Source organism: Gorilla gorilla, chromosome X (assembly GCF_029281585.2).
Source record: "Gorilla gorilla gorilla isolate KB3781 chromosome X, NHGRI_mGorGor1-v2.1_pri, whole genome shotgun sequence".
In the NCBI taxonomy this organism is placed as follows: Eukaryota; Metazoa; Chordata; class Mammalia; order Primates; family Hominidae; genus Gorilla; species Gorilla gorilla.
Genome location: NC_073247.2, coordinates 29,259,167 through 29,286,592, shown reverse-complemented (window position 1 = coordinate 29,286,592; position 27,426 = coordinate 29,259,167). Strand labels below are relative to the sequence as shown.

Here is a 27,426-nt window from a genome sequence, read left to right as displayed (position 1 = left end):
AACAAGGTGAAACCCCGTCTCTACTAAAAATACAAAAATTAGCCCAGCGTGGTGGGGCATGCCCGTAGTCCCAGCTACTCGGGAGGCTGAGACAGGAGAATCACTTGAACCCAGGAGGTGGAGGTTGCAGTGAGCCAAGATCGTGCCACTGCACTCCAGCCTGGGCAACAGAGCAAGACTCCTTCTTTAAAAAAAAAGTATGTACATTGTTTATCGTCTTTCTCTTCACACTGAGATATGTGTTTGATGAGGGGACTTCAGCCTATCTTGTATTATGTATGCCTAGAATAGTATCTGACACATAGTAGGTACTCAAAGGTTTTTTTTTAATTCAATGACTGAATAAATGCTTGACTATTTTTGTAAGAGCAAGAAGAGGGTGGAAGGGGCCATTCTAAACTGCCAGTTTTAGTTACCTCTGGGGAAAAGGATAATTGAGAAAGGAGAGAAGTTGTTAACATTTTCTTTATTCTTCTTTGCTTTTTTTCAGTTGTTAACAACAAACATGTTAGTTCTATAATGTAAAAAATCTTAGACCGGGCGCAGTAGCTCATGCCTGTAATCCCAGTACTTTGGGAGGTCAAGGCAGGCAGATCACATGAGGTCAGGAGTTCAAGACCAGCCTGGCCAACATGGTGAAACCCCGTCTCTACCAAAAATATAAAATATTAGCCAGGTGTTGTGGAGGGCCCTTGTAATCTCAGCTACTCAGGAGGCTGAGGCAGGAGAACAGCTTGAACCTGGGAGGCAGAGGTTGCAGGGAGCTGAGATCGCGCCACTGCACTCCAGCCTGGGCTGCAGAGCGAGACTCCATCTCAAAAAAACAAAAAACAAACGAAGAAAACAAAAAAAACAAAAAAAACCTTAGAAAGATAATGTTAAAGGGAGAAAAGGAGTATAAGCTACAAATGCCATCACATGGAGAGAGACACTCAACTATTTGTCACATACACTTCTGGATAGAGAAGAGAAAGGGGCAAGACCAGATAGAGCTGTTTGTGGGTCAGAGAAGGTTGTAGGTTGGGGGACTGAGTGGGTGTGGGGATCTTCTTTTCTTTACATTCAGTTATGTTTCTGAGGGCTGACTGCTTTATCCATCTAAAAAGATGTATGAATTTAAAATTGCTCCTTTTGGTTTCAAATATGGGTGCATTCACCACTTGGTGTCTGGAACTATTTCCATTTTGTTGATACTAATGAGTAAGCTATAAATGACTCTCTTCACCCACGTGGCTGCTCTTAGTCACGTGGGACTGGTTCTAATGGGTCTGTGATACCAGTGCTCAGCACTCTCGGTATAGTATACACACCTTTGGCGAAGAGGCTGAAAGCACGTTGCTTTAGTTACTTGGTACTGGAAAAATCGAGGAGTTGTACCAGAACATAGTTTGATGTAAGCTCCTCGATTGCTGCCTTCTTCATAATAATTAGAAGCAGAAAATATAGTCACAACCTGGTTAAAGAAAAAGAGGGTCAGGTTCACGTAACATTAGTTCTCAAAAGGTCATTCAATAAGGTCAGAAATAGCTCAATTCTTAAAAAGCAAAAATCAAAGAAAGTTCATAAACCCTGCAAATCATCACAGTCTGATGTGATTTCTACGACTGCATCGGAGGAAAACAAGACCCAGTGTCCCCAGCAGCACTAACTCCTGGCCACTCAGCCAATGTCCTCAGCGCATGGCCCTGCAATCCCGGGTACAATTTTAGTGCCAAATCTCAGAATCCTCTTTAATGTTTGATTTTGCAAATTCTTTTTCCAAGGGGATAAATCCCCTATTTTCTTGCCTTGTAATAGTTGAGCATTCAGAACAAAATTTGTCTAGTACTTCAGTTTTTTTCTTCTGCTTGGAGCTGAGTGATTTAGAGGGTTCAGGGCCCCAGAAAGTCAGTGCTTTAAGGGCAGAGGTGCAGTGGCTAGAATAAGGGACCACGACCACTGTCTTGTGAAGGAACTAGCCTTGGGCTGTGGTAGAATATGGGAGGACAATTTTTTTTTTTTTTTTTTTTTTTTTAAGATGGAGTCTCGCTCTCTCACCATGCTGGAATGCAATGGCACGATCTCAGCTCACTGCAACCTCCACCTCCTGGGTTCCAGGAATTCTCCTGCCTCAGCCTCCCGAGTAGCTGGTACTACAGGTGTGTGCCACCACGCCCAGCTAATTTTTGTATTTTTAGTAGAGACAGGGTTTTACCATGTTGACCAGGATGGTCTCTATCTCTTGACCTCGTGATCCACCTGCCTTGGCCTCCCAAAGTGCTGGGATTACAGGCATGAGCCACCGTGCCCAGCCAGGAGGACAATATTTGTGGGTGACAGGGAACCTCATTTAGGCCCCGTTCTGTCCTGATGAGCATGTCACTTCAGACAAGCCACTGATGTTTTCTATCTATTTTCTTACTACAAAGAAACCCTAAACAATACTTGCCTTACTCATCTTGGAATGTTAGTATGAGCTGAAAACGAATTAATAAAGGTCAGAAAAACAAAGTGCTGACACAGAGGGAAATGCCACACAACTTGGTATCCATTTTTATTTATTGCTGTTCACTACAGAAAAAGGTGCATTCCAGGCCAGGCGCGGTGGCTAATGCCTATAATCCCAGCACTTTGGGAGGCTGAGGCAGGTGGATCACCTGAGGTCAGGAGTTTGAGACCAGCCTGGCCATCATGAAACCTTGTCTCTACTAAAAGTTCAAAAATTAGCTGGACGTAGTGGCGGGCACCTGTAATCCCAGCTTCTCGGGAGCATGAGGCAAGAGAATCACTTGAACTCGGGAGGCGGAGGTTGCAGTAAGCCGAGATCGCACCACTGCACTCCAGCCTGGACAACACAGCGAGACTCTGTCTCAAAGAAAAGAAAAAAGAAAAAAAAAGAAAGAAAACGGTGCATCCCAGAACAACTTGGGACAAGAAACCAGCTCCTCGGTCCTCACCTCTTTTAGCCTTTGATCAGACACCACTGAAGGAACACCACACACTCCGTTTTAGTGGCTGCAGCTAAACTGACTACAGTGAGCAACTTGCTGGAGGTCACCTACTCAGGGAGCTGAAGGGAAGTGTGTTTTGTGTTTTGGGCCCTGCACAGGGAACATGTAAAAAGTGCAAGAGCAAACTGGATTCACTGCTGCCTTTTATGCGCTCTGTGAGGAAAAGGACATTCTCAACCCCACTGTATGGGACAGTTGCCTTATAAGCAGTCTAAAGAACCAAGCCTTTCTGTGTGTCTACTTAGTGCCATGTATCAGAATTTCTGCTTCTGGGGCCAGGCGCGGTGGCTCATGACTGTAATCCCAGCACTTTGGGAGGCCGAGGCAGGCGGATCACCTGAGGTCAGGAGTTTGAGACCAGTCTGGCTAATATGGTGAAACCCTGTCTCTACTAAAAATACAAAAATTAGCTGGGTGTGGTGGCGCACACCTGTAATCCCAGCTACTTGGGTGGCTGAGGCACGAGAATCACTTGAACCCGGGAGGCGGAGGTTGCAGTGAGCTGAGATCACACCACTGCACTCCAACCTGGGTGGCAGAGTGAGACTCCATCTCAAAAAAAAAAAAAAAAAAGAATTTCTGTTTCTGGGATTAGGGAAGATCAGGGAAATAAACCAAATATCTTTTAGGATAAGGGACAGTGAGGCCCCTTCAAACAACCCAGAGGAAGCTCGCCTTCTCTGGTTTCCGTTTGGTACTAGAGAATACATCTTCTCATGGGCTTCTAGGCCAGACATGCTCTGTGAAGAAAAGACTGTGCTTAGGGGAAGGACGTTTATGGGAATGTCACCAACAATTTTAGCTTACCTTCCCGTCATGACAGATTTCATACCCTTCGGGCTTACATTCATGAGACCTGATGAGCATCTTCAACTGGTATTTATTAAGAATCTTGGAAGTAACATCTGGTCCAAAATAGCAGCCCCCTCCTCGGCACGTATTTGGAAAACAGCCATTTTTGCCTCTGGGATCACTCCACAGAATATCAATAATCTTGGAACAACAAACCAGATTTCGCTGTAACTTACAAGTGAGAGTATATCTTTCTAGATTCCAACTTATTTGTCAGAAATATTAACCCAAGGTATCCCAAAGACCACTTCTCATTCTTCCTTGAAAATTGTTTCAGGCCTGGCGTGGTGGCTCATGCCTGTGATCCCAGCACTTTGGGTGGCTGAGGTGGGAGGACTGCTTGAGGCCAGGAGTTCAAGCCCAGCCTGGGCAACATGGTGAGACCTCAACTCTACAAAAAATACAAAAATTAGCCAGGCATGGTGGTGCATGCCTATAGTCTCAGCTACTAGGGAGGCTGAGATGGGAGGATCACTTGAGCCTGAGAGGTTGAGGCTGCAGTGAGCCATGATCACTCCACTGCACTCTAGCCTGGGTGACAGACGGAGACCCTGTCTCAAAATTGTTGGGAGCAGGCCCCCCTAAAATCTGGCCATAAACTGGCCCCAAAACTAGCCATAAACAAAATCTCTGCAGCACTGTGACATGTTCATGATGGCCATAACGCCCACGCTGGAAGGTTGTGGGTTTACGGGAATGAAGGCAAGGAACACCTGGCCCGCCCAGGGTGGAAAACCACTGAAAGGCATTCTTAAGCCACAAACAACAGCATGAGTGATCTGTGCCTTAGGGACATGCTCCTGCTGCAGTTAACTAGCCCAACCTATTCCTTTAATTTGGCCCATCCCTTCGCTTCCCATAAGGGATACTTTTAGTTAATTTAATATCTATAGAAACAATGCTAATGACTGGTTTGCTGTTAATAAATACGTGGGTAAATCTGTGTTTGGGGCTCTCAGCTCTGAAGGTTGTGAGACCCCTGATTTCCCACTTCACACCTCTGTATTTCCGTGTGTGTCTTTAATTCCTCTAGCGCTGCTGGGTTAGGGTCTCCCCTACCGAGCTGGTCTCGGCAAAAAAGAAAAAGAAAAAAGAACATTGTTTCATATTCATCTCCTCCATGAATAACCAATACAGCAATAACAATAACCAAGAATCAGGCCTTGTCATTTTTTTTTGTTTTTTTTTGGCTTTAAAAATTCCATCACAATTGTTTGACAATTGTTGAATCTACAAGGTTCTTTTCTCTTAAAAGAACTTCATTGTCACATTCAGGGAAGAAATTAGCTCCCCACAATGCCCACACATTAGGTGTGTCTTAATATGTTCAAAGACATAAAGTAGGTCTCCTGCTGTGGCTCTGGGCCAGGTTTTTGTCCTGTTGAGCACATAGCCTGAGGAAGCCCTTGCTGTTTCCCAACACAAATGTGGAAACCTCTTTATCCGAGGGTGTCTCCTAAAGCATCTCCTTCACTTTTCCCCCCTCGATGGTAAGTACATTCTCAGTTTCTGCAATACATTTAGTAAATGACTGGTTTCCATAATGTGTTCTAAATCCACAAGTGTTGTATTATTATAACATTTCCTTTGGGGCGCGGGAGAGGCAAATGCAGGTTACATGATGTCCAGGACTAAAGATCCAAATTTTTAAAATCATTTTTCTGCCAGGCACAGTGGCTCATGCCTGTAATCCCAGCACTTTGGGAGGCTGAGTCAGGAGGAATGCTTGGGTCCAGGAATTCAAGAGCAGCCTGGGTAAACATGGCAAAACCCCATCTCTACAAAAACTTAAAAAATAAAAATTAGCCAGGTGTGGTGGTGCCGGAATGTGTTCCCAGCTACTTGGGAGGCTGAAGTGAGAAGATTCCTGAGCCCAGGAGGTTGAGGCTGCAGTGAGCCATGTTCATGCCACTGCACTGTGCCCTCGGCAACAGAGCAAGACACCATCTCAAAATAAAACAAAATAATATTTTTCATAAAGATTGGAGGCTCCGTCTTTGTGGCTCTCATCTATCTGTAATGTTTCTTTTCTTTTTTTCTTTTTTTTGTGATGGAGTCTCGCTCTGTCACCCAGGCTGGAGTACAGTGGCATGATCTCGGCTCACTGCAAACTCCGCCTCCTGGGTTCAAGTGGTTCTCCTGCCTCATCCTCCTGAGTAGCTGGGATTACAAGGGCCCGCCACAACACCTGGCTAATTTTTGGTATTTTTGGTAGAGACAGGGTTTTACCATGTTGGCCAGGCTGGTCTCGAACCCCTGACCTCAGGTGATCGACCCACCTCGGCCTCCCAAAGTGTTGGGATTACAGGTGTGAGCCACTGCGCCCGGCCTGTAATGTTTCTTTATTGAAACTTCTATAACAGCTTAAAGCGGTGAGAAAAACTCTCTCTGCCATTAAAGCTATATAACCTTGAAAATCCTCCCTGGGTCTCACTTTTGAGATCTTTAGAATCAGGCATTCGGACCAGTTGACCTGTAAAGTATCTCAGATTCTAACAGACTGATTCTAACAGTCTATATTTTCCACATGTTTCTTTTGAGTGCATGAAAAAGCAGGCATGTGAAGTTGTGCAGTTATTCTAGTGGGTCCAAATCAGGTCTGGAGAAGAGGACCAGGAATTGCTAAACATGATTGTACACCCATTTATAAGTTTGGTATGGAAGAGGAGCTAGAAATAAGTGAGGAAAAAGACAGTGAGGTGAAAAGAGCAGAACTGGCAGGAGAGCTACCCTGGAATAAGTACCTGGTCAGAACTAGAGAAAAGAGAAACCCTGTACCAGGCCCACATCAGATACCTGCAGAGTTTTTGATGATTGAAGTGACAGTTAAAACCACCCAAAGAAGAGTCAGCCAAGGGGGCTCCTTTCTCCCCACTGAATTCCAACATCAGCACCGCCCTACTCTATGAATAAATATAATGGAACCCCTTTGCTGGTGTTTATGACAAAAATAACACTTGCATTTTCAACTGAGTCAAAACTGGCTCTTACACCATGATGTCTGTTTAGGAACATAATTCGACCTGTAATATAATGATGGAGGAAAGATGGAAATCAAGGAGTTGGGCTTTGTTAGGAGGGGATTAAGCTTTCAACTTCTACATGGGATGCAAATCATTTATAGCGAAAATTACCCCTGGGAAACCTCTTAAGTTACCCTTAACATATATAGTTGACCCTCAGTATCCAAGGTGGATTGGTTCCAGGACCATCTCCTACATCCAGGATACTAAAACCTGTGGATGCTCAAGTCCCTCGTATAAAATGGCGTAGTATTTGCATATAATCCACACCCATCCTCCTGTCTACAAATGGTCCCTGACTTAACGATTTTCAACTTCACAATGGTGCAAAAGCAACAAGCATTCAATGAGCTCCTTGACATGATGGAATTAAGTCCAGATAAACTCATCATAAATCAAAGAGTATCTGTACTATAAATCATCTCTAGATTACTTATAATACCTAATACAATGTAAGTGCTATGTAAATAGTTGTTATGCCATATTTTAAAATTTATATTAGATTGTATTGTTATATTGTTTTCTTTTTTTCCAAATATTTTCAATCTGTTATTGGTTGAGTCCACAATGCAGAACCCGTGCATACGGAGGGTTGACTGTACATGATTGTATGCATACAACTCTATACAATAATATGGATATGTGAATGTTTTATATATATTATATAAATATGGATATATTATTTTATATATGTGATAAAGTATATGAAAATAAAATTTTCCAGTATTTTTCTCCTTTTTTGCCATATACAATAATTGAAATTTACATAAATTCAATGCACATATGATGGGACTCTGTTGAACTAGAATAAGCACTGGCCAAGGAGTTAGCACTTCAAGTAATTACCTAAGTCACCTTGGGCAAATCACTTAACATATTCAGGCCTTAGTCATCATCAAAGGAATGAGGAAGATATATCTGACACTCATTTTTCTTTGATTCTAAGTCATAAGGGGTAACAGTTTTTAAGAACTGAGCTTGTCCTTCAGAATCCATTCCCTGAGTTCTGCATTTCTTTTTTCTGTCTAGAAATCATTTACTTGACTAGGTTTACCCAGATCGTAGTGGTAATGTAAGATTAATTCCAGAACTCACAAAAAAATTGCATAAAAGCCCATTTGTTGGTGAAACAAATTTCTCAGTAGAAACCATCTCTTTCATCTCAACAACACATTATCCTCTGAAATGCAGGAGCCTTGGGGTGATCACTGCATGAAAGACTAATTAATTCTTTACAACATTCTTTCCTGAAAAATTTCAAACAAAAAAAATGGGAATGTTTTACTGAATTACAGCTTTTATATGACCTGGTCAACAAAAATCTATTTGTGTGTCAGCCTTTTAAATCTCCTCAATCTAAAATAAATCCTTCAAGAAGCACCTTGCGCATGTCTGCAGCTCTAAGTAATCCAGACTCCAAAAGTGTGCTTCGAGGGAGAGTTAATAGCTCTGAAAGGTATATCTAAATGCTTCTCTTCTAAAACATTAATACTATAGATTCACTATTCTTTCATATTTTCCCTTAGTTATACATCCTCCCTTCCAGCTTTTGACCATGTCATTTTTAATTAATTAATTAATTTATTTTTTGAGACAGAGTTTTGCTTTCGTCGCCCAGGCTGGAGTGCAATGGCGTGATCTCAGCTCACTGCAACCTCCGCCTCCTGGGTTCGAGCAATTCTCCTGCCTCAGTCTCCCGACTAGCTGAGATTACGGGTACGTGCCACCATGCCCAGCTAGACCATGTCATTTTTTTTTTTTTTTTTTTTGAGACGGGGTCTTGCTCCGTCGCCCAGGCTGGAGTGCAGTGGTGTGATCTTGGCTCACTGCAACCCCCGCCTCCCAGGTTCAAGCAATTCTGCCTCAGTCTCCCGAGTAGCAGGGATTACAGGCATGCACCACCACGCCCGGCTAATTTTTGTATTTTTAGTAGAGACGGGGTTTCACCACGATAGTCAGGCTGGTCTGGAACTCCTGACCTTGTGATCCGCCTGCCTCGGCCTCCCAAAGTGCTGGGATTACAGGCGTGAGCTGCCACGCCCAGCCCAGACCATGTCATTTTAAAAGCTATGCTCAGGCCGGACATGGTGGCTCACCCCTGTAATTCCAGCACTTTGGGAGGCCGAGATGGGTGGATCATGAACGAGGTCAGGAATTCGAGACTACCATGGCCAACATGGTGAAACCCTGCCCCTACTAAAACTAAAAAAATTAGCCGGACGTGGTGGCAGACGCCTGTAATCCCAGCTACTTTGGAGGCTGATGCAGGAGAATTGCCTCACCCTGGGAGGCAGAGGCTGCAGTGAGCCGAGATCGCACCATTGCACTCCAGCCTGGGCGACAGAGCAAGACTCCATCTCAAAAAAAAAGCCATGCTCAGCCCAAACCTCCCAGCCAGGTACCTAGATTTCTTTAAATGCCTTCCTCCTGCTCCCTGTCCACCCTTCAGGCCTCATTGAATAAGGGCTGACTAAAGTAGGTCACGTCCTTCCTGAGAGTGCCTGTCACTCTCATCTATCCCTTCAGAAAAAGAGCATGGACATTCAAGTCAACCTCAGGATCAAATCCTACTCTATCATTCCTGACCAGCCAAGACACCTCAATCAAGTCATTTCCCTCTTGGGAGCCTCCTCAATGCTGCTGACTACGTTATTTAAAATTGCAATTTTGGCCAGGCGCCGTGGCTCATGCTTGTAATCCCAGGACTTTCTGAGGCAGAGGAAGAAGGATCGCTTGAGCCCAGGAGTTCAAGACCAGTCTGGGCAATATAGTGAGACATCATCTATATAAAAAATAAAAAAATGAGGTGAGAGAATCACTTGAGCCCAGGTGGTCAGGGTTGCAATGAGCCGTAGTTGCACTACTGCACTCCCACCTGGACTACAGGAGTGAGACTCTGTCTCAAAAAAAAAAAAAAAAAATTGCAATTTTGTCCCCAAGTCCAGTTTTCCTGTTCTCCTTAACTCTGCTCTAGTTTTTATTTTTCCCATAGAACTTATCACTTAAGACTGGGCGCAGTGGCTCACGCTTGTAATCCCAGCACTTTGGGAGGCCGAGGCAGGCGGATCATGAGGTCGAGACCATCCTGGCTAACATGGTGAAACCCCGTCTCTACTAAAAATACAAAAAAATTAGCCGGGTGTGGTGGCAGGTGCCTGTAGTCCCAGCTACTTAGGAGGCTGAGGCAGGAGAATGGTGTGAGCCCGGGAGGCGGAGCTTGCAGTGAGCCGAGATTGCGCCACTGCACTCCAGCCTGGGCAACAGAGCGAGACTCCGTCTAAAAAAAATAATAATAATAAAAAAGAACATATCACTTAAGATATCATATCATTTACTCATTATTGTATTGTTTGTCATCTAACTCCTCCCCCTAAAATGTAAGCTCTGCAAGGTAACGGATCTTTATTTGGTCATTGACATTTCCCAGAAGTCTAGAACAGTGTCTGACACATAGTAGGTGCTCAATAAATACCTGTTAAATGAATGAATAAAGAGAGGGGAGTCATTCAGACTATAAATAATTAAAATTATTTTTGAAACCTTTCTGGCCTCTGTCTCTTTGTAAGTCTGTCTTAAAGAGTATCATATTCATCTCTGTATAGTGACTTAACTCTGATTAAATATATCCCCACATCTCAGTGAACATAAGGGAAAATTTAAACTATAGCACTCTGCCAAGAATTATGAATTTCCATGACTACAAGACAAAATAAAGAGTATATGATCTTTATACAAAATAGCTCATAGATATTAAGAAATAAAGTAATTGTGAGCTCTGTTTTTATCTGGAAATTTCGGCTCTAGCATAACTTATGTGTGTGTTTATCCACTATGTACCAGGAACTGAGGAAAGAAAATTAGGGGCACAACTAAAATGATTAAACATCAGAAATGAGGTTCTGGCCCATTTTACCCAATGTCAGCTCCGATCATGTGTGTGGGGTCTGCAAGATGCTGTATCTCTATTGTTTGGGGAGCGGGAGGCTCTGTTATGGAATAATGAGCCCCAGTCTCCTCCCTCCCACTTCTTAAGGCTCTAACTCTTCTAGGCTCCCAGAGGCCACAATTTTCTTTGTGTGCAGCTCCAATTTCTTTAACATTATCTTCTTTATTCACCATAATCCTAGAAGAGCTTGTTCTAACCTTCAGTCTTTGGGATTTGGATGTCAAGGTTTAAGGAGGCATCCTTTCCTACTTGCTATGAGATGCCTCTCATGCTTACTTGATTTTCAAATATTTTGGACTCACAGCCAATGATGAATTCCATTTCTCCCTCAGTCTGTCTCCTCACTTCTCTCTCTCCTCATTGATTAGGGTATATTTTACACCAGAAATCACATTTTAGTCAACATTTTCAGCAATCAAGGTATAAGGGTCCCAAATCAAGAAAAAGAGGTTTCTTTAACAATTACTGAAGGGAAGTAAGAAATTCAACACTGTTTGGTAATTGTTTAATTATGTTTCCCAGCTACAGATGTAACCAACATCATGTGGGCACGTGTCTATGTGTACTTGTGACATTGCAAATGCATGTATGTGTGTTTATATCTGAAAACGAAAGCTACTTATTATGGTTACGATTCTATCTACAGGAAGAACACTTTTATCGTTAAGCGTTAGTCCATATCCAATAATTTTATTTCATTTCTTTCAGAACAGGAAACCTGAAGAAAAGTCTACAAAAGACCTTTCTAAGAGGTCATAACATTCCCATCTAAGAAGTTGAAAAACAGAGTTCTGGGGCCGGGCACAGTGGCTCATGCCTGTAATCCCAGCACTTTGGGAGGCCAAGGCAGGTGGATCATCTGAAGTCAGGAGTTTGAGACCAGCCTGACCAATATGGTGAAACTCAGTCTCTACTAAAAACACAAAAATTAGCTGGGCGTGGTGGCACGTGCCTGTAATCCCAGCTACTCTGGAGGCTGAGACAGGAGAATTGCTTAAACCCAGGAGGCGGAGGTTGCAATGAGCCGAGATTGCGCCACTGCACTCCAGCCTGGGTGACAGAGTGAGACTCCATCTCAAAAAAAAGAAACCAAGCAACCAAACGAACAAAACCCAGTGTCCTGTAACATCTTTTCCTACAGTGAGAGACATGGTATGACCTAGCAGTCAAAAATGAGAAGTGTAGAGTCCAACAAATTTGGAATCAAAACCAGACCCATCATTTAGCAAATTATTCAACTTATGTGAGCTTCAGTGTCCTCTTTTGGGAAACAGGAATAATATTATCTATGTCATCAGGTTGCTTTAAGGATTCAATGAGATAATACACATAGCTGTTGTTCTTAAGAACTCATCCCTGCCATATGGGGTAAAAACTGACAAGAAAGCAGTTAAAATGTAGGACTGGAAATTTAGAAAAACGCTAAATTTCACCAAGACAAATGAGCAAGAGTACTCAGGAGTGATCAATACATTCTTGTTGAATGGATGAATGAATGAGAGGAATATTTATAGATCTTACTCCATGCCAGAAGCTGCCAGAGACTCCAGACAGGCAGCTCTGGATATGCACGCTGTCACAAAGATGAGTACATGGCTTATTGCCTTTACATCCATGTTTATAGACATACTCAGTACAGTTCTCAAAATGACAACATAGTGACAGGAATGGCAGTGTTAGGGGCTTGGCAGACCCTCTCCCCAGTGAAACAACCATTTAACTGGTGAACATCTTTTTCTTTAAGACAGGGTCCCGCTCTGTCGCCCAGGCTGGAGTGCAGTGGCACGATCTCAGCTCACTGCAGCCTCCGCCTCCCAGGTTCAAGCCATGCTCCTGCTTCAGCCTCCCAAGTAGCTGGGACTACAGGCATGCACCACCACGCCCAGCTAATTTTTGCACTTTTTATAGATATGGGGTTTCGCCAAGTTGCCAAGGCTGGTCTCCAACTCCTGGGCTCAAGCAATCCGCCCACCTCAGCCTCCCAAAGTGCTGGGATTACAGGCGTGAGCCACCACGCCCAGCGGAAAATCACTTAAAAAAAATTAAAATAGTTAAAGCCACTGGAAATTGTCCTAATGGCATACAGCATATGGAGAAACACTGAAGAAAACTTACTAAATTTTGATACCAACAGAGAGAGTCTGTGGCATTTGAGCCATGATCTACTCTAACCCCCTTCACTGATCAGCATGAAGGATGCTCTACTTCAAGTGGATGCATCCAAGACGGGGCTCCTTCTTCCCCCAGCTCCCAGTAGAGGGCTATGGTTTTGCCCCAGAAGGAGCAAGCTGATGGGCATCCCTCATTCCCCTCAGCTCTGCGTTACAGAAGCTGGATTCCAGGCAAGCACAGCAGAGAGGACTGGGGTCACTTCTCCCACTCACTGGGCAGAAGCCCTATCCTAGGCATGGCAGCCTGCAGGTGCTAGACCCCAACTGCCCCCATGCTTGCTCAATCATAAGGAGGAGGTGCTATGCCAGGAAGGGCAAGCCAAGAAGACCAGGGGCTATCATCCCTGCCTACTACCCCACTTGTGGAATGGGGCTGTCACTGGAGGAGAAGTGGGTCACTGTCCCTGCTCCCAGCTGCAGTGCGATGGCACAGTGGTTTGGCCCAGGGGGTGAGGCAGGTCAAGAACAGAGCACTGCCACTCTTCCTAAGGGACTGGCCTTATTTGGCACAGAGTGTAAGGAAGTTCATGCCTGAAGGCACTGTTGAAAACAATGGAGATGTTGGGAATAGGCATTTACGAGGAGGATGGTAGTGCGGAGATACTAGTAGTAACAGTACCCCAGCTAGAAGAAATTTAACAGACTGAATCGGGGAAAGAGACAGATGAGAAAAGAGCCTTTGTGGAGGCTGGAGTAAGCCTCAAACATGGTTAAAGCCCTGCCCCTGCAAAGGGGTCCAACTTTAATCGGATCAGACTGTAGAGCACTCTGTGGGCCAGGGCATTGTTAAAAACAATAGAGCAATCGGCTAGCAATTAGTGAAGGCTAACAGCTGGGACTGCTTCAAATAGAGGCAGATGGGTCCGAAGCTTAAAGGAGAGATCAGGGAAAGAGACAGTCAAAGAGAGCCCAATTAAATCCACACCAGCCCTGGTGGTCGGAGAAACTGTATGCATGCCCAAGGCAGCACTCTGTGAAGAGTGACATCAGAGGCTGCACACTGAGGGGGAATAGACTTCACTAAACTAGTCCAGACAAGTCACTCAACAAATAAACAAAAAAGCAAATAACAACAAGCCCCAGAGGGGCATGGGAATAACTACCTAGGGTTACTACAATGTAAGATTACAGGACATGCAAAGAAAAAAGTATGACTCATACACGGGCGGGGGGGTGCGGGGGGGCGGAGGGGGGAAGCAGGCAATAAAAACTGCTTTTGAAGGGACTAGACGTCGACTTAGCAGACAAAGATTTCAAAGCAACTATTATAAATATGTTCAAAGAGACATATATAAAACACTCCACCCAATAAGAGTGAAATATATAGTCTTCTGAAGTGCACATGGAGCATTCTCTGGGATAAACCATATGCTAGGCCACAAAAAAAGCCTCAACAAATTTTAAAAGGATTTACCAAAAAAAGAAAAAAAGTTTTAAAGGAATTTAAATCAGGCAAAGCATGTGTTCGCTGACCACAATCAAATTAAATTTTAAATCAATAAATGAAAGAAATATGGGGAATTCATAAATATGTAGAAATTAAACGACACACTACCAAATAACAGATAAGTTAAAGAAATCACAAGGATATTTAGACAATACTATTGAAAACAAAAGCACAACATAGCAAAACTATTTTTTTTAAGGCAGCAGCAATTGTTTAATAACATAGCAAACTTAAGGGATGGAGCTAAAGCAGTACTTAAAGGGAAATTTGTATCTTTGTTAAAAAATAAAAAAGATCTCAAGTCAATGATATTACCTTCTAAAGAAACTGAAAAAAGAAGAGCAAACTAAACCTAAAACAAGCAGAAGGAAGGAAATGATAAAGATTATGAGGCAGGAAAGTAAGGTCTGGAGGCAGGGAACATAAGGCCAGTTCACACTTCAGCTATGACAGGAAATATCCTCTCCATTGGGCTTATGCTGTAAATGACTTTGTAACTTTACTTCAAACTCTGCATTTACATAGGGTGTACCCCAAGTAACCAGTGGAATCCTCTGGGGGTATTGAAACTCCCAAAAATTCTATAACAGGGCCTTTCAGCCCATATGCTCGGGCCACTCCCACACTGTGGAGTGTACTTTCATTTCAGTAAAACCCTTCATTCCTTCCTTGCTTTGTTTGTGCGTTTTGTCCAATTCATCGTTCAAGACGCCAAGAACCTGGACACCCTCCACTGTTAACAATTAGTGCAGAAATAAATGAAATAGAGAATAGACAACAATAGGGAAAAATCAATAAAACTAAAAGTTGGTTCTTCAAAAAGATCAATAACATTGACAAACCTTAGTGAGACTGACCAAGAAAAAAAAGGAAATAAACTTCAGGAGACAAAACAATAAAGAAGTACTACAAACAACTTTAGGTCAACAAATTAGACATATTAGATGAAATGAATTTCATGAAATAAATTTGTTTCAGGAAATGAAACAAATTCCAAGAAAGACACAACTACCAAGACACAAACTACTCAGGAAGAAACAAAAAACTTGAATACAACTATAGCAAGGAAAAATATTGAAATTAGTAATTTTAAAACTTCCTGCAAAGAGAAGCCCAGGCCCTGATGGCTTCACTGATGGATTCTATCAAACATTTGAAGAATTAAAATCAATCCTTCACAGACTTTTCTAAAACACAGAAGAGGAGACAATACTTTCCAATTCCTCTTATGAGGCCAAACTTATACCAAAACCAGACAAAGATATCACAACATAAGAAAACCATAGACCAATAGCTCTTATGAATATAGATGCAAAAATCCTCAAAAAATATTACCAAATGGAAGCCAGCAACATAGAAGGTGGATTATACATCATGACCAAGTGGGATTTATCCCAGGAATGTCAGGTTGGTTTAACATCTCTGAAATCAATCAATATAATATACTGTATTAATAGAATAAAGAGAAAGAACACATCATTTCAATGTATTCATAAAAAGCATTTGACAAAATCCAACACTCTTTCACAATAAAAACACTCAATAAACTAAGCATAGAAAGAAACTTCCTCAATGTAATAAAAGGCCACTACAAACACACAGCTAATATCATACTTGATGAAAGACTGAATGCTTTCCCCAGTATCATGAACAAGACAAAGATATCTACTCTCTTCACTTTTATTCAACAGTGTACTGGAGGTTCTAGACAAGGCAATTAAGCAAAAAGAAAAAAAGGAAAAGAAAAGGCAGACAGATTGGAAAGGAAGAAGTAAAATTACTCAAAGATAACATAATCTTGCATGTGGAAAATCTCAAGAAATCCACTAAAAACCATTAGAACTAATACGTTTATCAAAGTTCACAACACAATGTCAGTATATAAAAGTCAGTTGTATTTCTATACACTAGCAATGAACAATCCAAAATGTAATTAAGAAAACAATTCTATTTACAATAGCATCAAAAACACCTAGGAATAAATTTAACAAAACAAGAGCAAGACGTGTATACTGAAAGGTAAAAAACATTGTTGAAATTAAAGATCTAAATAAATGGAAAGACATCTCAAGACAGCCATAGTACCCAAATTGACCTACAGATTCAAGGCAACTCTACCAATATCCCAGCTGCTTTTTGGTAGATATTGACAAATCAATCCTAAAATTCATATGGAAATTCAAGGGGCCCAGAATAGCCAAAACGATCTGGAAAAAGAAGAACAACGTTGGAGAACTCACACTTCCCAATGTTAAAACTTCCCACAAAGCTACAGTAATCAAAATTGTACAGTACTGACATAAGGATAAACATAGAGATTGTGAAATATAATTAAGAGTCTAGAAATAAACCCTTTTATTATGGTTAACTGATTTTTTGATAAGGGTGTCAAGAAAATTTAACAAGGAAAGTATAGTCTTTTTAAGAAATGGTGCTGGTGGCCGGGCACAGTGGCTCACGCCTGTAATCCCAGCAGTTTGGGAAGCCGAGGCGGGCAGATCACCTAAGGTCAGGAGTTTGAGACCAGCCTGGTCAACATGGTGAAACCTCATCTCTACTAAAAATACAAAAATTAGCCAGGCGTGGTAATGCATGCCTGTAATCCAAGCTACTACTCAGGAGGCAAAGGTTGCAGTGAGCCGAGATCGTGTCACTGCACTCCAGCCTGGGTAACAGAGTGAGACTCTGTCTCAAAAAAAAGAGAAAAAAAAATTGGTGCTGGGATAACTAAATATCCACATAAAACAGAAACAATTTGGAATCTCACCTCCCACCACACACAAAAATTAACTCAAAATGGATCAGACACCTAAATTTAAGAGCTAAATGTATAAAACTCTTAGAAGAAAACAAAGTAATAGATCTTTATGACTTTGGATTAGGCAATAGCTTAGATACAACACCAAAAACATGAGCAACCAAAGAGAAAAAATATATCATTTTGACTGGGCATCACCAAAATTAAAAACTGCCGTACTGCAAAGGACACCATCAAGAAAGGGGAAAAGACAACCCACAGAATGGGAGAGGGTATTTGCAAATAATATACCTGATAAAGGATTTGTATGTAGAATATATTCAAAAAACCTCTTACAATGCAATAATAAAAAGATAAATAACTCAGTTTTTAAGATGGGCAAAGGATCTGAATAGACAATTCTCCAAAGAAGATCTACAAATATCCAATAAACACATGAAAAGATGCTTGACATCATTAGTCATTAGGGAAATGCAAATCAAAACCACAATGAGATTCCATCTCATGCCCTCTGGGATGGCTATAATCAAAATGATAGACAATAACAAGTGTTAGAGAGGATGTGGAGAAATTGGAACGTTCATCCATTGCTACTGGAAATGTAAAATGGTGCAGCCACTTGGGAAAACAGTTTGGGACTTTCTTAAAATGTTAAACTTTTTTAGAATTAGTTTATGACTCAGCAGTTCCACTCCTAGGTACACACTTAAGAGAAATAAAAACATACATGCACAGAAAAACTTGTATGTGATGGTTCACAGAAGGATTATTCATAGTAGCCAAAAAGTGGAAACAACCCAAATGTCCATCAGCTTATGAATGAATAAATACAATGTGTATATCCGTATAATGGAATATTATTCAGCAACAAATAGATGTTCAGTACTGATACATGCTACAACATGGATGAGCCTCCAGAACATTGTGCTGAGTGAAAGAAGCCAGACACAAAACATCACATATGTGTCCATTTCTACAACATGTTCAGAATAGGCAAATCTGTAAAGACAGATAGTAGATTGATGGTTGCCTAAGGCTGTTAGGTGGCACAGGGTGGCTACAGAAGGGAATGGGGAATGATGCTAATAGGTATGTAGTTTCTTTTTCAGATGATGAAAACGTTCTAAAATTAGATTTTGGTGCTAGTTGTACAACACTGTGAATATACCAAAAACCATTGAATTATATAGTTTAAATGGGTGAGTTACATGGTATGTGAATTATATCTCAATAAAGCTGTTAAAAATATAGTGATGAATTCCAAGAGAATCATGTGGTCTCCTCGTAAAGGTAAAGTCACTTTTTATCTATATATTGTAAGGGACAACATGCACGCTAGTGTCATTGTTGCCACTGCAGTGAACACCCTGATTACCTACCTGTTCCCATTCATGCTTTGTTAAGTGTTCAGTAGGAGATCCATTGGTTTTGATTCTTCCATGTGCATTAAAAGTCACACCTACTTTATTGTGCTTCGAGTCAGTGTCATGGTCTCTGTTTGTTTCCGCTGGTGGTATCAGCACAGATTTCATCTATAAAACAAATTTATGCTTTAGTCCAACCCTCTGCTTATTCTGCCACATACAGAGACTTCAGTCCCAGGTGGGATTCTTTCTATGTTGTGGTGCCACAACCCAATGAAAAACACACGGTCACTTTTTGCATCTCGTCCACCTCCTATATCTCACTCATCCACTGATGTCTGTAAAGTGGGTCTGTTACACTGTTGGTACATTTTCCAATTACAGACATTGCCTATAAAGAAAGAGTTTCTGTGTTTCACTGGAGTTTCTCTATAGGTGTTAAACACATTCTGTGGCATCCACACAGAAAATGGAAGATGCCAAGGTAGGGGTAACTAGTCTCCTATTGAGCCTTTATCTAGCCATAGGATCTTCAGGAGTTCAGAAACACCTCTTAAGAGAGTGGCTGCTGTGCATTTTGTCATGCTTTCCAGAAGAAAAGAGAAAAGGTACATCTGTGTCCAAGAAAGTTCTTAAAGGGGACATAGGTTGAAAACTTCAGAAGCCCTTCAACCTAAATGCATTGTGGTTCTCAGCCTGACTCTGCCAGCCATTGACGATGTTCTCTAATCTTGGCAACAAAACTGCTGCGTTTCTTTGGAAAACAAAATGTCTTTCTGATAGGGCATCAATTACTAGAATCCCTCATTCCCTTACACAAGCAGAGACTGTAATTTTATACTTGTTTCTTTGTAGCACCATGTCTTTAAACAAAACAATATTAAACAATACTTCTGTTATACTGGTGGCCGTGGTTCAGTGATAGACAAATTCTCTGTGGTAGGCACTTAGTTTCCTTTTTTTTTTTTTTGAGACAGAGTCTCGCTCTGTCCCCCAGTCTGGAGTGCAGTGGCGCGATCTCGGCTCACTGCAAGCTCCGCGTCCCGGGTTCACGCCATTCTCCTGCCTCAGCACTGACTACAGGCGCCCGCCACCACGCCCGGCTAATTTTTTCTATTTTTTAGAAGAGACGGGGTTTCACCGTGTTAGCCAGGATGGTCTTGATTTCCTGACCTCGTGATCCGCCCGCCTTGGGCTCCCAGAGTGCTCGGATTACAGGCGTGAGCCACCGCGCCTGGCCAAGCACTTAGTTTCTTTTACAAACTAGAGTGTGTAGGAAATCTTACCTTTATTTTTCAAAAATGAAATTGAATCTTATTCTGAGGTCCTGTCTCATTGAGCTAGGTAGAAATTCAAGCTCAGCTATTGCTAGCTAGTTCACAGCCTACCTGCTCTGTCTCCTGCCAGCAAATGTTCCCATTAGGGGCAGAGTAGAATATTCTGGGAGGACCCTCTGGACTTGGGTCCACACAACTCACTTCTTCTTTTTTCCTTTTTCTTTTCTTTTTTTTTTTTTTTTTTGTAGAGATGGGGTCTTGCTATGTTACCCAGGCTGGTCTCGAACTTCTGGTCTCAAGTGATCGTCTCACTTCGGCCTCCCAATGTACTGGGACTATAGGCATGAGCCACCGTGCCCAGCTGTACACAACTCATTTATGATGAGCTCATTGAGCAAGGCCACATGGTCTCTTAAGTATGTGTGGCTCTGAAGTTTTCAAGGCCATTTGGGATCAGGATACTTTGCCCCAGCTCTCCCTAAGGCACTACACGACCATTTTCCCCCAGGGAGTCCTAGTAGCCATCTTTCTGCAAATGCCTTGCTGTGGAGTTTGACAAATAATAAACCAGAATCTTAGTTTTATAAAATCTTCCTTCATTCTTTAATCCCTCTGCATTGACCCCCCTCAACCTGCCCACCTTACAAAATACCTTAAATGAACCTAGAATAGAGGTTGTCATCAAATTCCCCCAACCCTTCCCCACCCCTGTTAACAATGATACCATTACGACCACAGGTGTAAACCAGGAAGTATGGTCCCTCCTGCCACAGAGGGTTGGAGGGTCCTATGGGATGGGAAAGTGGGGATTATAAAACTGGACTGGAACAATCTACTTTTATGTCTCATCTGATACAGTTCCAAATGGTTGAACCTATCATTTTCACTACAGTTCAATGATATTTAATACAACAAGTATGTGTTACCAGTTCAACCTCACTCAAGGAAGGGTAGAAGACACAAACAATACACAAGTTGAATTTCTATCTTTAAAGCCAGTCTAAAGAGCAGGTAGAACAGTTATCCCTGAAGGGGGTGAAACTTTAGATATCCTGAGAAAATTGCTGGCCCACAAACTCTCCCCAGGGTCTGTATTGGTGACTGAAACACAAACCTCAGAACCAAGTATCAGGAAAAAAGAAGAGAGAACTGGAGGAGAGAGCTATATGTTTAGTAGTATATGCCATTTTCTTTTCTTTTCTATTTTTTTTTTTTTGAGATAGTGTTTCACTGTCACCCAGGCTGGAGTGCAGTGGCTTGATCTTGGCTCACTGCAGCCTCTGCCTCCTGGGTTCAAGTGATCCTCCTGCCTCAGCCTCCCAAGTAGCTGGGATTACAGGTGTGCACCACCATGCCCAGCTATTTTTTTGTATTTTAGTAAGGACAGGGTTTCACCTTTTTGGCCAGGCTGGTCTTGAATTCCTACCCTCAAGTGATCCGCCCACCTCAGCCTCCCAAAAGTGCTAGGATTACAGGCGTGAGCCACCGCGCCTGGCCACCATTTTCTTCATATAGGTAATTACATTTAATCCTCCCAAAAATCCAATATGGTAGGTATTTTTATCTTCAGTTTATACGTGTGGAAACCAAGGATTAGAAAACTTCAGTATGTTGCCCAGTCACCCAGGAAGTGGCAGAGGCAGGATGTTAACCTAGTTCTGTCTGTCTAATGTTAGAGCCTCACAGTCTTTACTATGTTAAGGTGGCCCTCAACTTGGGATCTCCACAGAGCTAGTGAGGGACATCCCAGAGGCATCTTCTCAATATCTCAAAAAGCCCTTGATAGAGCTGGCTGCTCAGGCTAACCTCAGGAAAGCAAAAGTGTTCATCTGGTCAATTGGAAGAGGCTGCCATGACTGATTAGCACTGTAGTCATAGGGCAGGTGGTGATGGAATGTGGCATTCATGCCCTGTGTTCACCAATATTTGACTGACAAAGACATCATGTTCCCTTGTGCTCTTGGTTAGAATCTAATCCACTCATTATGTTAATAATGACTATTATATCTTGATCAAAATGTCTTATTGGCTTGATTACTCGCTGATATAATGAGAAAGGTACCTTAAACTTAGAGTGGGCTTAAATTTTATTGCAACTGGGTTTTGTTGTGTTTGAGACAAGGTCTCTCTCTGTCATGCAGGCTGGAGTGCAGTGGTGCGATCATAGCTCACTGCAGTCTCAAACTCCTGGGTTCCAGCAATCCTCATGCTTCAGCCTCCCAAGTAGCTGGGACCACAGGTGTGCACCACCACACCTGGCTAATTTTTTCTTTTTTGTAGAGATGAGGTCTTGCTATGTTGACCAGACTGGTCTCAAACTCCTGGTCCCAAGTGATCTGCCCACCTCAACCTCCCAAAGTGCTGGAATTACAGGGGTGAGCTACCATGCGTGGCTGCAACTGGGATATTTTTTTTTTAGAGTAAAAGGAGGTGCTATTAATAATTACAACAGGACAACAGGTGTAAGCCAGGAAGCATCGTCATCAGTTGGTGAGGTGGGGAAGGGTGGTATGATTCCACAGAATCAGGAGAGGGCTGTAAAAAACTTTCTATTCAGTTTTGTCTTAGGTTTACGCTGCTTTGATCTTAAATCTCTCAAGAGTTAGTCAATGAATATTAAGTACTTACTACATCCCAGGTGCTGGGGTTTTATCAATGGACTAGAAAAACAGAGGAAGATAATAAACAAACAGTACCACAATTTCTTACTTAAATTCGGTAACTGTGATGAAAGATATGTACAAGGGGCTTGACAGTATACAAAAGGGGATCTCATCTGGTCTGGAGGTCAGACTTACTAAACTTTAATTAAAAAGATGGGAGGATACTAGCAACAACATTCTCATTCACATGTGTATAAAGGGTCCAAAAAGTCAAGGTGCCACTGGGGTCACATTTCTGTCTCTATCAGATTAAATTCCAGCTCTAGACCCCACCTGTCCAGGTTGGTTGGAAGTTGATGATCAGTCCTGAGGGGTAACAGTTCAGGTTTCCCACTAGGACCATATAGCATCATCTGGCTCCACTGCTATTACTGGTCTTCAACCCATGTGGCGCCCCCTACACCTCTAGCCTGAGGGCTTCCTCTTGGCTTGAGTAGAGGAGGAAGACAACTCCAATGACCCTGCAAGACCCGTCCAAGGAACCCTTCACTAGGCGTGAGATCTTCACAGTCACCACATAGCCACTTGTCTCAGAGGTTCCATACTAGTTCCTGCTCTGCTTGTATTTAACATGATTATTTAAACATTTCAAAAAAATATTTCCAAAAAAAGTATCCTAAGTTATTTGATGTGTATTATGTGGGAAATCGTATCAATTCAGAAATAAACTGCACTTATATAAGTGATTCCACTTATATAAGGTACCTAGAGTGGTGACATTCGTAGACAGAAGGTAGAATGGTGGTTGGTGGTTGCCAGGGGCTGGGAGAGGGGAGAATGGGGAGTTAGTGTTTAATGGGTCCAGAGTTTCAGTCTGGGATGATGGAAAATTCTGTAAATAGATGGTAGTGATGGTGATGGTTGCACAACAATGTGAATATACTTAATACCTCTGAACTATACACTTAAAAATGGTTACAGTGGCAAGTTTTATGTTATGTATATTTTACCACAATATAAATGAATGAATTGAGGTTTTAATTTTAAAAATCAGGATTTTTCACTTTTAGAAACTACATAAAATGCCAACATTTCCTCATTTTTCCACCCTCAACATGAATTTAAAATTTTTTTCCATATATAGAAGTTACCCACTTAGTTCTTTATCATGCAGTCATAGATTTTTCTCAAAATTTATACTTTTATATACTCTAATAAAATCGATAATCTTTTTAGAGTTACAACCACTAAAACACAAATCAATTCAAAATAATAAATGAAGAGGTATGTATTCCCTTCTAAATCCCTGAGAGAAGATTCATGCCAACATTACTTCTTACCTTGTTCCTCTCTACACGGTGGAGTAAATTCAAGTCTGTGGTCTCTGATATCCCACCATGGATGACCAGGATTTCATTGTCAACGACTGTACCGATTGGGAGCCAGGCATAGAGTTCTTCCAAGATTTGTAAGATTCTTTTTCCATGTAGCTGTAAGTAAGAGCTTGAGTAAGTTTTGTTTTTCTGACAGGTTCAGTTTATTGAATAGTCCCCAAGTATGGACAAAAAGTAATGATTTTCAGGCCACTCAAAGGAAGTCAGCAAGGAGTCACTAACCAATTAGCATGTATTCATCATGTCTTTTTATTCTGGTTTTTTTTTTTTTTTTTTTTTGAGATGGAGTCTCGCTCTGTTGCTCATTGGAGTGCAGTGGCGCCACCTTGACTCACTGCAACCTCTGCCTCCCGGTTCAAGCGATTCTCTTGCCTCAGCCTCCCAAGTAGCTGGGACTAAAGGCGTGTGCCACCATGACTGGCTAATTTTTGTATTTTCAGTAGAGACGGGGTTTCTCCATGTTGGCCAGGCTGGTCTCGAACTCCTGATCTCAGGTGATCCGCCCACCTTGGCCTCCCAAAGTGCTGGGATTACAGATGTGAGCCACTGTGCCTGGCCCTTTATTCTGTATTTTTGATACTATGACATCTTGGGGCCTTGCTGACTCTGGAGGAGAGACTGTCCCTCCCAGGGCTAGCTAATTCCTAGATAGTCAATGACTCGCCCTTCATATGCAAACCAAGCAACCGAGAGCCCACACCCCAGCTACCTTCTTTATGGAGCTCTCACACTCCTCATCCCGGGGCCAGTTACCAGACAACTAGGGACAACCTCTGTGGCCCAGAGCAGTCTGAAATTACTCAAATTGGTCAGTCCTAAACCAGATTACACTCAGATGCTTCCCTCCACCCTCCCTCTGCCTTCTTTTTTTGTTTGTTTGTTTTTTTGAGATGGAGTCTCGCTCTGTTGCCCAGGCTGGAGTGCAGTGGCACGACCTCGGCTCACTGCAACCTCCGCCTCCTGGGTTCAAGTATTCTCCTGCCTCAGCCTCCCGAGTAGCTGGGATTACAGGAGCATGCCACCACGCCCAGCTAATTTTTATATTTTTAGTAGAGACAGGGTTTCACCACGTTGGTCAGGCTGGTCTCGAACTCCTGACCTCAAGTGATCCACCCACCTCAGCCTCCCAAAGTGCTGGGATTACAGGTGTGAGCCACCATGCCCAGCCTCCCTCTGCCTTCTGACCAACTCTGGTGCTTCCCCACGCGGTCTCCCAGGGTGGCTTGCAGTGCCTCCATTTTCTAGAGAATTGTAAATAAAAATCTCTTCCTTCATGACAGTCATTTCTGTATCTGCATATTTTACCATACCTAAGTAAAACAAATCCTTGGTACCTTTGAAGCAATGAAATATGTATCTATGCTAAAACTTACACAAAACTCACAATGAAAAGTGTGGTTTAATCCAGAAAGAAAATATAAGACTCTACTGTGGCCAGGGCTTCCTGCTGTGCTTGTATTTTATTGGCATGCATTCTGACTAGTTGGCCTATTACCGTTCCTAAAGCATCAGTCTGGTCTTTCTTGGCTCTTTTTAAATTTCTCTATAGAAACAGCAAAGTGAATACTAAAAAAAAAAAAAAAAGATGTCTTACCTTATATTTACGCAAAATTTCTTTCGTGAAGCCATACCTAAAAAAAAATGGGATTTAAATGATTTGATTGTTGATAACGCCTACTTCCATGAGTCATGCAAAAAGGGAAGCCCTTGGCATCTCAGTATCTATCACAAGAACTCAAGAAACCAGAGTTCAGTTGGAAGTGTTACTTACCTGAGTCTTTGCTAGGCATGATTGGAAAGCATAAAAGCAACCAACGACATCATCCCTACCCTCAAGGAGCTTATAGTATAGCTGGGGAAAGAAGATAGATTTCTATGAAACAATTATAAGACAACTTAAGAAATATGTGGTAGGCACAGGTTGTGTAAACGCTACAAGTATGCAGAGAAGCATGCTGTGGTAGCTGGGGGAAGCTGTGTGAGAGAAGACTTTTCATTAAGATAGAATTTCTCAGACATCCTATACAGTAAATGATTGGAAAAAAGAAAAGACTGAACAACTTGTTACCTAGCAGGTAACAAGTTGGCTTGTTATACTCTCTCTGATACAGGTCCCATAATGGTATTGAGGGTTTTAATAGAAAGTGTCAGGAATCTTAATGCCTGAATAGCAGTAGTGAAGGGAGATTCAATGATGACAATATTTCTGTTACTTTTCCTTGCTTTAGGATAACAGTACATGCCCTTAATATCCAACACTGTGAAGATGAAATGCAATACACTCACTCTGGCTTTCCATGGAAATCATGTCACATCAGGCTTCTACAGTGTAACGTTCTGTTTTCTGAGATGAATTCCATCCTGTACTCACCAAAGGTGTCCATACTATTTAATCCAACAGATGCCTTGCAGTCCTCACCTTCCTCGCCCTCTCTGAAACACTAAATACAGCTGACTCTACCATCCTTCTAGAAAACTTTTCTTTCCTTGGATTCTGTGACCATAAACTCTCTTGGTTTTCCTCCTGGCTCTTCTGAGCCTCTTTTGCAAGCTCTCCTCTACCTCACCTTAAATGTGGCAGTTCCTTCAGATTCCAGCCTAGGCTCTCTTCTCCCCTCACTTTCTCCTTTGGGAATCTCATCCCTGCCCGGGCTTTCAGTTATTATCTAGTGTTAATACCACAGGATGATGTTCCAGGCCACACTTCATTTCTGATCTCTGGACACGTATGTACACTCAACTGCCTACTCAATAGTACCTCAAATCAGCTTACCCAAAACTGAATTCATCATCCCCCCTCATCCCAACCTCTCTCCTCTTTCCACATTCCCAATATCAGTGAATGATGCCGCTGTACCCCCAAACTCAAGCTGGGAATCTGGAGGTCATCCTTGATTCCCTCCCCCGCCCCCCTTTTTTTTTTTTTTTTGAGACAGTCTTGCTCTGTCGCCCAGGCTGGAGTGCAGTGGCGCTATCTCAGCTCACCGCAAGCTCTGCCTCCCGGGTTCACGCCATTCTCCTGCCTCAGCCTCCCGAGTAGCTGGGACTACAGGCGCCCGCCACTATGCCCGGCTAATTTTTTTGTATTTTTTAGTAGAGACGGGGTTTCACTGTGTTAGCCAGGATGGCCTCAATCTCCTGACCTCGTGATCCGCCCGCCTCAGCCTCCCAAAGTGCTGGGATTACAGGCGCGAGCTACCATGCCCGGCCGATTCCCTCCTCTTTCAGCTCTCCCACATCCAGTTACTGAGCCTTAAATCATCATTGCCTAAACTCCTCTTGAATCTATTTCTTTGCATCTCTATCACCACTACCCTAGTCTAAATGAGAACCCATTATCTATCCCTTTAACCTTCAACTACTTCTAATTGACGAGCGTGTATTCACTCTTGCCCCTCTCCAACTCTTTACTCCTACTGCATTTTAAAACACAAATTTTATGACATTATTCGGTGACATTGTGTTGTTCTTGGAAGTCTGTCCAAATTCCTTTGACCCATCCAATCATTTCTTATGTCTCCAGCCCTATCAGGCACCACCCTGTCCCTCAGTCTATGCTCCTGTCCTCCTGAACTTCTTTCACATCTAAACAGTCTTGTCC

The 27,426-nt window shown here is 42.4% G+C and overlaps 1 protein-coding gene across 2 annotated transcripts in view; it reads right to left on the bottom strand.

The window, feature by feature from the left end:
• Positions 1-27,426, bottom strand: part of PPEF1 (protein phosphatase with EF-hand domain 1) — a 153,396-nt gene that overhangs the window by 20,030 nt on the left and 105,940 nt on the right. For both annotated transcript variants that reach the window (XM_055376684.2, XM_031005700.3), the window contains exons 13-17: positions 25,420-25,456; positions 23,772-23,921; positions 18,567-18,719; positions 3,798-3,983; positions 1,311-1,453 (exon numbers count right to left, since the gene is read on the bottom strand). In XM_055376684.2, coding sequence (XP_055232659.1) covers positions 1,311-1,453; positions 3,798-3,983; positions 18,567-18,719; positions 23,772-23,921; positions 25,420-25,456 — 669 coding nt within the window. The remainder of the gene's footprint in view (positions 1-1,310; positions 1,454-3,797; positions 3,984-18,566; positions 18,720-23,771; positions 23,922-25,419; positions 25,457-27,426) is intronic.